The sequence below is a fragment of the Stylophora pistillata genome, chromosome 6 (assembly GCF_964205215.1).
Source record: "Stylophora pistillata chromosome 6, jaStyPist1.2, whole genome shotgun sequence".
Lineage (NCBI taxonomy): Eukaryota > Metazoa > Cnidaria > Anthozoa > Scleractinia > Pocilloporidae > Stylophora > Stylophora pistillata.
Window position 1 is genome coordinate 36,664,367 of NC_142524.1, and position 13,319 is coordinate 36,677,685.

Below are 13,319 nucleotides of genomic sequence, written 5' to 3' on the forward strand. Positions count from 1 at the left end.
TTGTGTTCATAAACTGAGGGACACAATGTAAAAAAGTATTGATTTAAATGGTAGACAAAGCTTCCACTCATTTGAAGGAAATGTTGACAATTCTGAAATGAAGTTATTGTTTGTGGTATTATTTTAGGTGCAGTAAGAGTTGGAGAGGTTGATGGGAAGTTTGTTATTAATCCTGCATGGTCAGAACTTAGTATCAGTAAATTGAATCTTGTTGTTGCTTGCAGTAAAACTAAAGTTGGTAAGATGAGAAGATGTGCAACGGTGTCATTTTTATTACATATATCTTACTAACCAAGCACGAGGGCCATACTGGGAAAATATCGGCCCTTGGTCTTGAAAGTGCGGACCGAGCACAGCGAGGTCTGTACAAAAAAGATCGAGGGCCGATATTCTCCCAGTACGGTCCCGAGCAAGCTTGATTAATAAGAGATTTATTATACGACTGAAGTTCAAAGGGGCACAAGTGCGGTATCATTCGGGACCATTCGGGACCATTCGGGACAATGCCCGGTCCAATACTGAGAGAATATTGACCGGCAGTAGAGCATTTTAATTGGTTGATTTTAGTTATTGGCCCTCTGACTGCCCGAGTCATGTAATACATGTACTTAAGGCCTCATTTTCTTAACAGTTTTTACTAGTATGTGCTTTTCCATTAGGTTGACAATTGAATTTAAGAATGAAACCTAATTTGCTTACCAGTATGGTATTTAATTTGAGAATGAGACAAGATTAATGAAAGTTGTACTTGATATACATTTTTGAAGGGAAATGGACAATTCATTTTGGGAGCATAAGAGAGTAATAGGGGTTTCTTTGGGTCCTATGAGTAATAAACTTTTAATTTACCATTCAGTTATTGTTGAATGTTTGAAATGCTGAACTGTGGGAAAACATTTAAGTAGCAATGTATGACTTGTGTTCTCGACTAAGCTTGCGTAAAGTAAAATGAGAGAATGAGAATCTATAATCAATAACTATTTATCTGATGGTTTCTAAAACAATGTTCTTGTGACTTTCAGTAATGATAGAGGCATTTGCTCAAGAAGTTAGCTCTGAGAGATTTTGTGAGGCTGTAAGATTTGGCTTTAAAGAGGTATACCATGCAAAAAAAATAATGATCTTTCTCAATAAAATTAATTGATTAATTCTAATAAAATTATCATTGCTGAAAATTATCATTGCTGAATATAACATTTAACTGATGGTTGCATCTTTACAACAGTGTCAACCCATCATTGAAGTTCTGCTTGAGTTGCAAAGACAAGTGGGAAAGAAGAAGGACATGTCACAAGTTGGGCGTGGCACACCTCCTGAAGAGATAAAGAATGCTATTGTGAGGTCAAATAGTCTTTTAAGAAAACTGATTCAAATAACAAAGGTCAAATATCCACCACTATGGGGAGTCAAACTAAGAACAGAACTCCCCCTTTCCCCTCCATTCATGTTTTGCCACTTAGTTTGAGTTAGTGAAGATTACTGAAGATAATTTCTTTTTTTCCTTTTCTCGTAGGTTTAATTTATACGAAAAATTTGACAAAATATTTTCAAACTATACTTACTCAAAGGTATGGCTTTAACCCTTCTCCCTCGGAAGTGTTTTATATTGTATAGAAAATAATACGGTAGCCCACAGGTGCCACTGCTGCACACTGTAAAAAAACCACATTTCTAATTAAAACTTTGCTTTCTCTTTGCAATTGTTCTTGTTTTCCATACAAAATGTAAGCCTGTTGCTTGGAAATGATGAGCCTCCTCCATAGAAATGAGCCTCCTCCGCAGAAATGAGCCTCCTCTGCAGAAATGAGCCTCCTCCATGGAAATCAAAGTACTGGTACCTATAGCCCAGGCTTCTCTCTAGTAGCAGTCCGCCATTTTTGATAATGGCGAATTTTTGCAGCTCAAGTGGTGAAAGTCTGGGCCAATTTTTGCCCCAAATGTGACGCAAAAGTGCACGCAGGTTAATGATCATTTCTTTTTTTTTTCTGTGTTTGAAATGTGATTTCATATTTTATATGAAACGTGATAAACAATGATCAAGTACTACAGCTAAATGAAGTTAGCCTGCTCCATGCAAGAGAGGAATGAAAACAACACAGTTTTTTAAGAATTACATTTTAGTGTAGCTTGTTTACATTGTCTTCCCTGAAATATTTTACTTTCTAGTTGGATATTCATGTGTGCTGTCAAGGCCTTATCTTTATTAACTATTCCCAAAATATTACCGGTGGCCTACCTATTTTTCACTTGAATCGTTGCAGTATAGACTAGGGTATTAATGTAATTAATCCAGGTGCACGCGCACCCCATAATCTTGGTGTTTTTTTAATATTAGAAATACTAAGAAATACTGGGGTACTTGTGCTGCCAACAAGCTTAACTTGGCAGTTACAAATAATTTTTAAACATTATTTTTTTTAGAGTTCAATGTGATAGAGAGCGTGGTAATAAAGAAGTATTTCCATCTGGGTTATGATTATAAAACAATCACAGATCTGCTACATATAGGTCTACCATGGCGTCGCTATGAGTGTTCGCACTCTTAAAAGGAGACTTCAGAGCTATAATCATGTGAAAAAGAAAATAAACGTTGATGAAAACTTCATTAGGAACATCATTAGAACAGCATCGTTTATCAGGTTTTATATAAAATATGAAATCACATTTCAAACACAGAAAAAAAAAAAAGAAAAAAACGATCATTAACCTGCGTGCACTTTCGTACCACATTTGGGGCAAAAATTGGTCATAGTACCTATAGCCTGGGCTATAGGTACCAGTACTTTGATTTCCACGGAGGAGGCTCATTTCTACGGAGGACGCGGATTTCTACAGAGGAGGCTCATTTCTAAGCAACAGGCTTATATTTGTATGGAAAACAAGAACAACTGGAACGAGAAAGCAAGGGTTTAATTAAAAACGTGTTTGTTTTACAGTGTGCAGCAGTGGCACCTGTGGGCCACCGTAAAATTATCAGCAAAAGCCTCCGAAACAGGGAGAGAGCGCCTGGAGTCGAACGGAAGTGACCGAAATCAGATGATTGTGTCCAGCATCAGACGGAACGCTGCGCTATCAGACGAAGCTTAGTTAAATCTATCTGACAACTGTTCAAAACTAGACAGATATGTGACTAGCTTTTGGCAGGAGAAGTTCTGCCGATGTTATCTCGATTTCTCTAAATTTCACTCGCATTTTGGAGCGCTGCTCCAATAATTATGGAACGAAATTGCATGAAACTCAGTTATTCGGCTTTATGATGCTCTCTTGACGAACAAATAAAACTGATGCATAAGCAAACTTTAAAAAGGAAACTGCCAAATGAAAGAGTGGTAGTACACGAATGATTTTAATGTGCAAGTTTTGTTTCACCTCAGATGGAACGCGACAAGGAAATGTTTAAAGTTAGGGATGATCATTTTTTGCTTATGCAAGGTTTGTTAGCTTTGTTCAACATTGCAGATCAGTGGTTAGATTTGCTTTTAATCAACAATTTCGCCTACATGATGATGTACTGTGCAAATATTGTCCCATGGAGCAATTTTTCGATTGAGCTTACTGAAAAAGTACTCTAGGTTTGTATTGGGTTGGCTTCGTTTTGCTTTGAGCCACCTCTCTCAACCAATCAAGTGCAAAAAAACTAAAACCATTGGCGACTTTGTCCGTGGCGTTTTCCCGCTCTCAGCCAAACGTTTTTAAATGAAAATTGATTTCACTCTTGTTTCTCTATGGTTCCTCGTGATGTTATTCAGTGCTTTAAATGACTGTTTTGATTAGTGTGGTTTTGTAACTGTATTGTTGGGACTCGGTTATTGAGTGAACTACTACAGATTAGACATGCCAGCGACTGACAACTCTGAACCGCACCACATAATTGATTGTCACCCCAAGATCAATTTTATGTGATCAACTTACTTTTGTTTTAGTCAATTCATTTAATTGTTGAGTGTGTGGCAGCTCTTCAAAACCTTTCACGAAGTGGAAAGAGACAAAACTAAAGAAAAAGATCATCAGCACTGCTTGAAAAAGCACAGCACCACATCTTCTGGCTCTCAGTGATGATTGTATTGTAGAAAAAAAGTGATGGCTGGACTGACATATAAATATTGTTTCCTTTTTTTATTTTAACAGAGAGCTTTCCAAATGTTGCCGCTCATGAGATACAAAATGCACTTTTTGAAGAAACCAAATCAGTTTTAAGGAACAATGTTCTTAACTCGTCTCAAAGGTACAATAATCGTTTTACAATTTATTCCTTACAAAGATGCTTTCTTGATACATTTGCCTTACAATAAAGAATAGTTTTAGAAACGAAGTAATCTGTAAAGAGGATGTTTCCGTCCACACCACTCAGGACAAACCAAGGAAAATTTGATCTTTAAGGTCGGCACACACGAGGGGACTAGTCCCTGCGACTAGTCCCAGCGACCAGTTTCATGCGACTAGTCCCTTCGTGTGAGCTACACATTTCCGTGGTCGCAGTGACCAAAATTTGGTCCCTGCGACTGGTCGCACGAATTCAAACTTGTTTGAATTCGTGCGACCAGTCGCAGGGACTTGTCGCATGAAACAAATGTTTGTCCCCTCGTGTGAACTGTTTGTGCGACCAGTCCCTGCGACTAAACGGTAAATAAGCCAATCACGGGTCAGTATGATGCGTGACTTCCGGTATTTGTAAACATTGCAGTCTCTATAAATTTTCCCTGAATTCTAGATTTCTACAACTGAAGAATAAAAACTATTTCTAGTTTTGTAAACATATACAGATGTCTTGGAGCCGTTTTGATGGAATTTTTACCCTATTTGACTCTGTGTCTGTTAAAAATAAATAAATAAATAAAAAAACGGAACGTAAAAACATGAATAATTCGACTGAATAAGTGTAGTTCATTTGCATTGATGTTTAATAGTGCTACAAGTTAAAAGTTGCCAAATTTTCATTGTTTTCGTGTAACGCCCCAGACTAAGAAACATCTTTTGCCTCTTAATTTTCCTATGTTCTTGTGCAATTGAGTGCCCTCGTGTGAACACCTTAAGGGACTAGTCCCTGCTACCGGTCCCCTCGTGTAAACCCTTCAAAGACTTGTCGCCGGGACTAGTCGCAGGGACTAGTCCCCTCGTGTGTGCCGACCTTTAAGATAAACATGCACAGCCGCGGCAAAGGGAGCACGTGACCATATTGACATTAGGATAGCTAACTTTACCTCAGACTTTACTTCAAGTAAAGTTTCAAGATATGTAGTGATGTATAAGAGTACTCCCAAAGTGCTGAGATCAGTAAACGAATCGCTATATCATGACGAAGACTACTGAGTACTAAGTTTCGAGAATCATTTTTTTCAGATGTGATGGACGTGCGTTTGATACTCTTCGACCCATTAGATGTGAAGTTGATTTGTTCAAAAGTCTTCATGGGTCTGCGTTATTTCAAAGAGGAGAAACCCAGGTTTGCCTCTCCCTAAGAATTCATTTCGAGTTTCGTGAGTCAGAACCATTTTCAATTCATTTTATCTTGACAGCAATTGTAGCAAACAAATTAACCCACTCCTAATTTTCTTCGAAAGGTGTTTTGTACGGCAACACTTGGTTCTCTTCGTTCTGCAAAACAACCTGACGCCGCTGTACAGGGGGTCGGGTAAGGATTTGACGCTAATTCATTAAAACAATTTATGTTAACTTTACCGATTATGAGTTTGCTCTCGGTTTACTTTGATGTTTCCACTAGAAGAAACGAAGCTCACTAGAGATTGTTTAGCCGTAATATTTTAGCTTCTTAGAGAAAGTTTACAATAATACCGGCATATATCATTCTGTTCTATTGAATGGTTACGTTCGATTTTTTGGGTGTTGTATGTTTAGAGTCGTTTTTCTTTTCACAATTCGGTAATATCTTTTTAATAAAATTTCGTTTCTCTTGTTGTGCAGCGACGTCAAAGAAAGACCTTTCATGCTTCACTATGAGGTAATTGTTGAAAGCGCTGTTGTTCCCTGAACTGGGATCCAGATCTCACTGCTAAAAAGAAGCTGTAAACTGCTTTTTTAATTGTTGTTTATTTCAGTGTTTTGACATTTTTGTTCACTCACTACTTATTCACCGCTAATTTTTTTTTGGTTGATTACAATCAGTTTCCACCATTTTGTGTGAGTGAAATAGGGTTTGTCGGTGGCTCAAGTCGACGAGAAATTGGTCATGGTAAGATGTACATTTTGCAGCATTGATTTTGTAGAAAAAGTCGAATAAAGGTGATATTTGCCTTAGATGTTTATTTGGTGTAATGTAACGCTGTGGGTGTCCCCTTTAGATAAACAAGAACTGGCTCCATTTGGAGAGAAATATGCTCGGAAAACTTAGTCCATTGACAAATTCGGATAACATTTTCCCGCTAATGGATGGTGTTGTGTATTTTTAATTTGTGAAAAATCAAACAGTTTTGTCCGTTTATTTCAGGTAATTTAGCAGAAATGGCTTTAGAACCAGTTGTTCCTAAGGATTTTCCATTCACAATCCGACTTACATCTCAAGTATTAGAATCAAATGGTAGGCAAGATAAGATACTCCATCCTTAGATGTGGTTTAACGAGTAACACATGTTACAAAATACGGTTTTCTTATTGATTTCTTGCTGATAAAAGTCGTCACTGCAGTTTTGTGTCCAACGCCTGTATTGTGGTCTGTTTCAGGTTCATCATCTTTAGCATCCGTTTGTGCTGGAAGTTTGGCGCTGATGGATGCAGGTTGTTCTTTCCTTCCATAATTATCACAATTATCTTAATTGTTATTTTTATCGCAATTGTTATCTTTCCCCCGTTACCTTTTCATTGATTTTCATCTTTATTATTGCAGTTTACGTTATTGATAATGCCACTGTTATTGGCAAAGCTTCTGTTATTATGATCGTGATCGGCTCTAAAATTATCGTTACCACCGTTACCGTTAGAGATAACGTTATCACCATCGTTACCATTCCTTAGTGAATAATTGTTTTAGCATACTCTGGAAAACAGGGGAATACTTGCATATGAACATATGGCATTTTTAAACCCTTAAAATTTTCTATTTTTCATTTCGAAGGGATTCCAATCACTCGTCCTGTTGCAGGGGTTGCGTGTGGTTTGATAACAAGCAGTGATGCAGAGGACCCGGATAAACCAGACATAGAAAAATATTGTCTCCTGACAGACATCTTGGTAAGAAACGTACTGAGAGTGAGTATGGGGTTGAAATTGATATAGCTTACTCAGAACAATTTGAATATATCAACAAAGTTGAAGTGGTAAAAGGAGCTACGTGATTGGTGGGAATCAGCAGCTCCTTTTTCTGCCTTTAAAAGCACACACAACCCACAATTCCCCTATTCGCTCTGACGAAGGGCTAACGCTCGGAACGTCAGCTTTTATAATCTTAACGGTGGCCAATTTACCACTTCAACTTTGTTGATATATTCAAATTATTTCGTTACCCCCCCCCCCCCCCCCCGACGCAGTCCCAAACAGTTTCTTTAGTAACTATCAGCCTTTACTCAGAACAAGTTTGGAAACGTTCGTTGTCTCGCATTGTTGTAATAACACATGTTTCATCAGGGCATTGAAGACTTCATAGGTGATATGGACTTTAAGCTTGCTGGAAGCAGAGAAGGAATAACAGCTCTTCAGGTACCTTCCCTTGTCTCTGCTAGTCTCTCTAATAGTATTGTGTTAGAAATCAAATGAAGCTTTGGCGACTTGCGTGTTTTGTCTGTGATAGGCTGATTTCAAGGTACCAGGCCTTCCGTTGCATATTGTGGAAGAGGCAGTCAAAAAGGCAACTGGTAAGTATTAGTAGTCAACAAATAAGGAATAAGGATCAACTTAAGCCGGACAGGGAATTCTTTAATTTGGAAATATGTAACTATTATATATGTGAATGGCAGACTGAAATAAGTAACCGAACAAACTTCTTAGCGATTTGTGACATTGACGGAAAGCCAATTTCTCCTCAAGTTTTTTTTTCTCGGTAGTTGCACAACTGTCACTCTGATTTTCTAGACCGGAAGAATTTTAGTGACGTGAGTGTTCCTCTTTGCGGCCATTACGGAGACCAAACCGCTCTTACCTCTCCTTCAAAATTAAGACTCGTTTTTAAGACGCCCAGGAAGGCTCTTATGTAGCATTTTAAACGGCAACTCTTGTTTACGTGTTACTTAACTTTCCAGCTGATCGCATGAAAGTTTTGGATGTGATAGAAGAATGCCAAAGCAGGCCGAGAAAAATACCCAAAGACAATCTGCCAGTTCAAGGTGAGCTTTTTTTTTTAACCCAACTCAGTTAAAACGGTATCGTTTATCGCTGATACAATAAACGATCATTATCATCATCACAGTTTAGTCGTCCGCTGACCAGCGCTTTGGGGAAGGTGTGAGATATCATGATAGTTGAGTTTGTCAACTTTTCTCGTGTTCTTGCTGTTGATGAAATTTTATCTTTCTGCACACTCAGGAAATGTAGTTCTTTCTCGTCATCAAGTTAAAAAGCTGTTTTTCGCTGGTGGACTACTATTAAAAAATTTGCAGGAAGAGACAGGTTAGTAGCAAACACTTAGAGAAAGAAGGAAGGAAACCCAATGCCGCCCATAAGAAATGACTTTCTATGAACCAGAGTCAACAAATTTTCAGCAAACGGTACAATTAACCCACATTTATCTTGTACAAAATGACTTTAAACATGGAACCAGCGTTCGGCATTCTGTTTAGGTCACAGTCTTTGTACTAGATCACGGATATTTGTCAAATGTTATCCATGGTAATTCATTGAGTACCGCATGGCTAACGTTTGAATAAGGTATTCCTGCAAATATTTGCCTGGGTAAGGAAATTTAAACCTCCAGGTCGATCATATTTACAGATACACTAAATTCATTTTCTTTTATCTTTTCTTGTACCTCAAGTGCTATTCACTATAGGCTCGATTACCAGTCGCTGTTCGGGAACCGGAGCCCGTGCTCCTCGAGAGCAGCGGAAATCAAGCCTATATTGACTAATATAATGGATTTGTGGTTTGAAGGTACAATCGTCACGCGAGTTGAAGAAGATGAGTTTCATGTGTTTGCTTATAACGCCAAAGCTTTCCAGGAGGTTTTAGACAAGATGAATGAAATTACTGCAGGTGCCGATACAGAAAAGGTATCAGAATCTTGGCTCCTTGAGTTGAACTAGTTCATGTATTTGAGCAAGTCATGTGCGAGATGTGTTACAGTTGGTTGGGAAATAACTGAGCGATTTCCTCTTGTTTTTCTTTGAGTTGTTATTAACCCTTTGAATGCCAAGGACGTATATATACGTCCTAAAATAGGACCCTCAGATACCGAGGACGTATATATACGTCCTCTGACAAGCATTTTGTTTCTTTTCTCGGTCGTTCAAGGTTTTTATCCGTGGTTGTTTCAAAGGACTTTGTTTTGTTATTGCAAAAAGGAGACATGCAGGAAACTGAAACTTGTTATTATTTTGGGACAAATGATCATCTAATTATAAATTCAATATGGCTGCTGGTCATGATTATATGGGAAAAAGAGACAAATCATTGACAAAAGTTAACTTTATTGAACTTTGTGGTTTTATGAGAACAATAACATTATAAGGGAGTACAAAGAAGAAATGAAATCTGTTATATAAGATGTTTTTGAAAATCATTTTTATCAAATTGTTTTTTTATTATAAATGCAACCACACTGGCATAGAGGTTGTAATAACCTAGCCAATAAAAATACATATTTGATGTATTGACTATTGTAGTGCAAGATTGATTACTAAAAAGAGTTATACAATGCCAAAGGGCTCAAATTGTTGAGTAAAATTATTTTATGAAAAATCCAATATGGCCGCTGGTTGCGAGGCATGCACCTGGGTTGGCATTCAAAGGGTTAACGACTCGAACATAAACGTTCTACAGATTTTTGCAGTTAAATTTAGTAATAATGACTTGAGCTCTGAGTAAAAGGCCTGTTGTTTTTCACCAAAATTTCAAATTATGAAACTTTTTCAGTGCTATCCTGATGCTCTATGATGAATTATGTTCAGTCGATATCATTTTCACTACTTACTCAGTTATGATTTGGGTTCAGGAAAGCATGGACTTAGGTGAAATAGAAACGTGCTAAACAAGAACCGCGGAGCAACGCAGTACACTTTCTAATCGAAACTGACTAACATTCTGTTAAATCGCACCTCAATCGCCATAACTTGATGTCGTAAAATCTTTTTTTTTATTCAACACCTGTAACAGTTTTTTCTTTCACCTTCCCTAATATTCTTACGTCTATTTTTGCTTTTATTTCCTTCATACAGCACTGGACAGAATCTCTTGAAGTTGGAGTCACGTATAAAGCAACTGTTATGGAGTTTAGGTGAGAGAAAAAACATACCTTTGACAGCCTTCTCTTTCTCCTTCATCAACTCGTCAACTCTTCACACTAATCTCTTTTCATGCTCTTTTGTAGCGCCGTTTGTTTTCCTGCGATTAGGCTTCAAAAGGTGTGGTGCTAACTCAATTTTATTTCCATCCAGGGAGTACGGGGTTATGATAGAGCTTTTGCCGGACACACCCAGCGTACTTTTACACAATTCAGAGATATCTCACGATACGGTAAGTATACGCATGCGCTTTATTACACGTCGTTTTGTATTTCCGTTCCAAAATCTTTAGCTGCATTATTACGCGAGTAAACCGATAGGAAGTGCGGTTTACTGCATTTATGATTAAGCCATCGGTTTACTGGTCATGATAGCCTGTATAGTTGTCTGCGGCGAAGCTTAACCGCTCGTTTTCACAGCTCCGCCGCTTAATGCAAACTAGACTAACCGTGGTACAGTAAATTAGCTGGTTTTTACCGGTAAGAGCATATGTGATATTTCAGTTAGCAGTTTTTCACAACCCTATACTTAGTGATCGTTTATATATGTTCCTCAAAGTTTCACTGGTCGCTTGAACGAAAGGTTTCATTCTCCAGGAATGTTGTTTTTGAAATAGTAAAATGAACTAACTACTTGCTTCTCAGGTTTGATATTGATATTCTCAGTGTTTTTAGTAAGTATACGTCAGCTGACTTTTTTCCCGAAGGATATTTCTTATAACATAGAAGCTCATTTACTGTTGTCTGAGCTGTTTTTCTTTCGTTTACTTTTTCAGAATCATCAAAACACGAATGAATTTAAACTAGGACAAATCGTTGATGTTGTGTATCTTGGAAAAGACCCGTTCTCTGGAAAAGTTCGTGTCTCAAGAAAAGCACTTTTTCCGAAACCTCAAAAAATCATGAACCACAAAGATTTTATCGAAAAGTTTCTCAGTCCTTCAAAAAATAAAAGGAATTGATTCGCTACTTATCAACTTTTTCGTTTAAAAGCTTTAATGAAGATTTTCTTGGTACAGTCAGCGGCAGTTAGATACAACAGACGTCAGTCCTGGATATTTCTGAAGAGAAATTTGGTGTTTGGGTCGGGAAATTTTTCCAAAAACTTGGGGCACTTGCAAAATTTCCTTTCAAAAAAACTGCTTAATGTAGTCCGGCTAAAATCCTCCACAAAGCTTTGTAAAGTTGATTGGTGAGAGTATGAGTTTAGATAAAGCACTGTATAAATGCTACATCACCTGTGTGGATCCCTGGTCACTGAATACGTGTGTGTTCCCCTTTTTCGCCAGTAAACTCCGAGTCATTCTAGGCCGGTTCAGCTATAAAATTTAAGTTAGAGTATTCTCCATTATTGGATTACATCTGGAGGTTAGCCCAGGACCGGGATGCCCAGAGAGCTCTTGTAGGCGGCCTATGCTCCAGTGGGGGCAAAGGCAATGATGATGATTTACAAGATTTGCCAACAGGCAGGGACACCGCAACAACTTTGTGCCAATCACTGCGGGCCCAGTAACCCACCCATCCCACCCCAGGGGAGGACATCCATCACACAGTAATCCCGTGCGTGGGAAATTAACGTCTCCTACCCCTAACCCTGCAGGAGACGGGACCTCCATTTATTCGTCCCAATCCGAGAAGACTGGAATATCTAACCGTTTCTTGATATTATAGAAGGGCAGCATATTCTTCTCAATTATTTTGAAGACCTTGAGTGTTGGTCCGGCCGGGGCTCGAACCCTCGACCTCCCGCACAACAGTCCAGCGCTCTATCCATTGAGCTAACCGGGGTGGGGGGGAGGGCGGCGGTTAGCTCAATGATGATGATGATTCTCCCTAATAGCGTTAAACTAAATACACCTGCCTCATTCCATGCGGTGGGCCAAATGTGATAAGACAACATACAATTCTATCCTCATTTGTTGCTAACTTGGCTTTTGGATTGTGACTGATCCGAAGTAAGACTCGGGGAGCAATTTCTTTATTGATTGCCGCTCACCTACCAAGGTAGTTTCTTTATTTGCGTCCAACACATCTCGCAGTGCAGCGCATAACTTAACACTTTACACAGGGCAGCACCCCAATCTTTAGGTGTTGTTTGAATAAAGTTTTGAACCATTTTTTTTAGGGAGAGTTTGATATAAAGAAGGTGAAATAGGAAAGGTCACTCTTTGGAGTAGAGCCGACTTGCTATATGAGCGAGTGGACAAATTTTGTTTATGTTAGACACCTTTAATGTCCAGTGTTATGGGGTGCAATGGAGCTTAGTCACTGAGTTAGCGTTGAGAATTTTTGTGCCACCCCCTTGGGAGCAGGAGACCATTTGTGGGATTTCAGCCTCCCCGTTACTTCGTCAACACGAGAGGGAATGGGTCCAATATTTCAACAAAATGGCGGACGGACTGAAGCGATGGACAGATAAAGGAACAAATCCATGTACAGCAGAGTCAGTGGCTTCCTTAAAGTGTTTGGAAGAGAATCATTACGACAAGGCAAGATGTGCAAATTATTTTAAAGCATATAAGGAGTGTAAAAGAGCTTGGAATCAAAGGAAGGCAGAAAGAAGAAGACGTGGTTTACCTCCTGGCGATCCTGTGTAGCGTTAGCTCCTAGTGGATGTGATGTAGGACTTTATCGAAGTCTTGATAAATTGAGTTAAGTTGAATGAAGGACGTGTGGGTATGAACCACTTGAAATTGTTTATGAGACATGAGGAGACCAAAGCATCATTTTTATTCCGTGATTGAAGTACTTTTGAGGCAATGACAATCTGTTTATTACATACAAAGAGGGAAGTCCGTTGGAAATGCTGATCAAAGGCAGATCATGGGCGTTACTTTTCGAAGAAGGAAGGCATATGGGTGGTGGCTTATTATAGAGACTGTGATAAACTGCTGGATAAATTGTTTTACATCTTGGATGCTTTCAAATTGTGGAA

The 13,319-nt window shown here is 38.6% G+C and overlaps 1 protein-coding gene across 2 annotated transcripts in view; it reads left to right on the plus strand.

Moving 5' to 3' along the window:
- LOC111331873 (polyribonucleotide nucleotidyltransferase 1, mitochondrial) overlaps positions 1-11,357 on the plus strand; it is a 14,438-nt gene extending 3,081 nt beyond the window's left edge. The window contains exons 8-28 of one of the 2 annotated variants that reach the window (XM_088762567.1): positions 128-238; positions 1,023-1,096; positions 1,226-1,341; positions 1,514-1,568; positions 3,375-3,432; positions 4,129-4,225; positions 5,341-5,443; positions 5,562-5,632; positions 5,923-5,959; positions 6,124-6,190; positions 6,446-6,535; positions 6,679-6,732; positions 7,070-7,185; positions 7,579-7,650; positions 7,742-7,805; positions 8,190-8,273; positions 8,473-8,556; positions 9,037-9,155; positions 10,320-10,378; positions 10,539-10,617; positions 11,161-11,357. In XM_088762567.1, the coding sequence (XP_088618693.1) occupies positions 128-238; positions 1,023-1,096; positions 1,226-1,341; positions 1,514-1,568; positions 3,375-3,432; positions 4,129-4,225; positions 5,341-5,443; positions 5,562-5,632; positions 5,923-5,959; positions 6,124-6,190; positions 6,446-6,535; positions 6,679-6,732; positions 7,070-7,185; positions 7,579-7,650; positions 7,742-7,805; positions 8,190-8,273; positions 8,473-8,556; positions 9,037-9,155; positions 10,320-10,378; positions 10,539-10,617; positions 11,161-11,346 (1,796 nt within the window). In that variant the 3' untranslated portion in view covers positions 11,347-11,357. Of the gene's footprint in view, positions 1-127; positions 239-1,022; positions 1,097-1,225; positions 1,342-1,513; positions 1,569-3,374; positions 3,433-4,128; positions 4,226-5,340; positions 5,444-5,561; positions 5,633-5,922; positions 5,960-6,123; positions 6,191-6,445; positions 6,536-6,678; positions 6,733-7,069; positions 7,186-7,578; positions 7,651-7,741; positions 7,806-8,189; positions 8,274-8,472; positions 8,557-8,920; positions 9,156-10,319; positions 10,379-10,538; positions 10,618-11,160 lie in introns of those variants that run through there. The other variant, XM_088762568.1, reaches the window with a different exon arrangement.
- Positions 11,358-13,319: the final 1,962 nt, after the last annotated feature.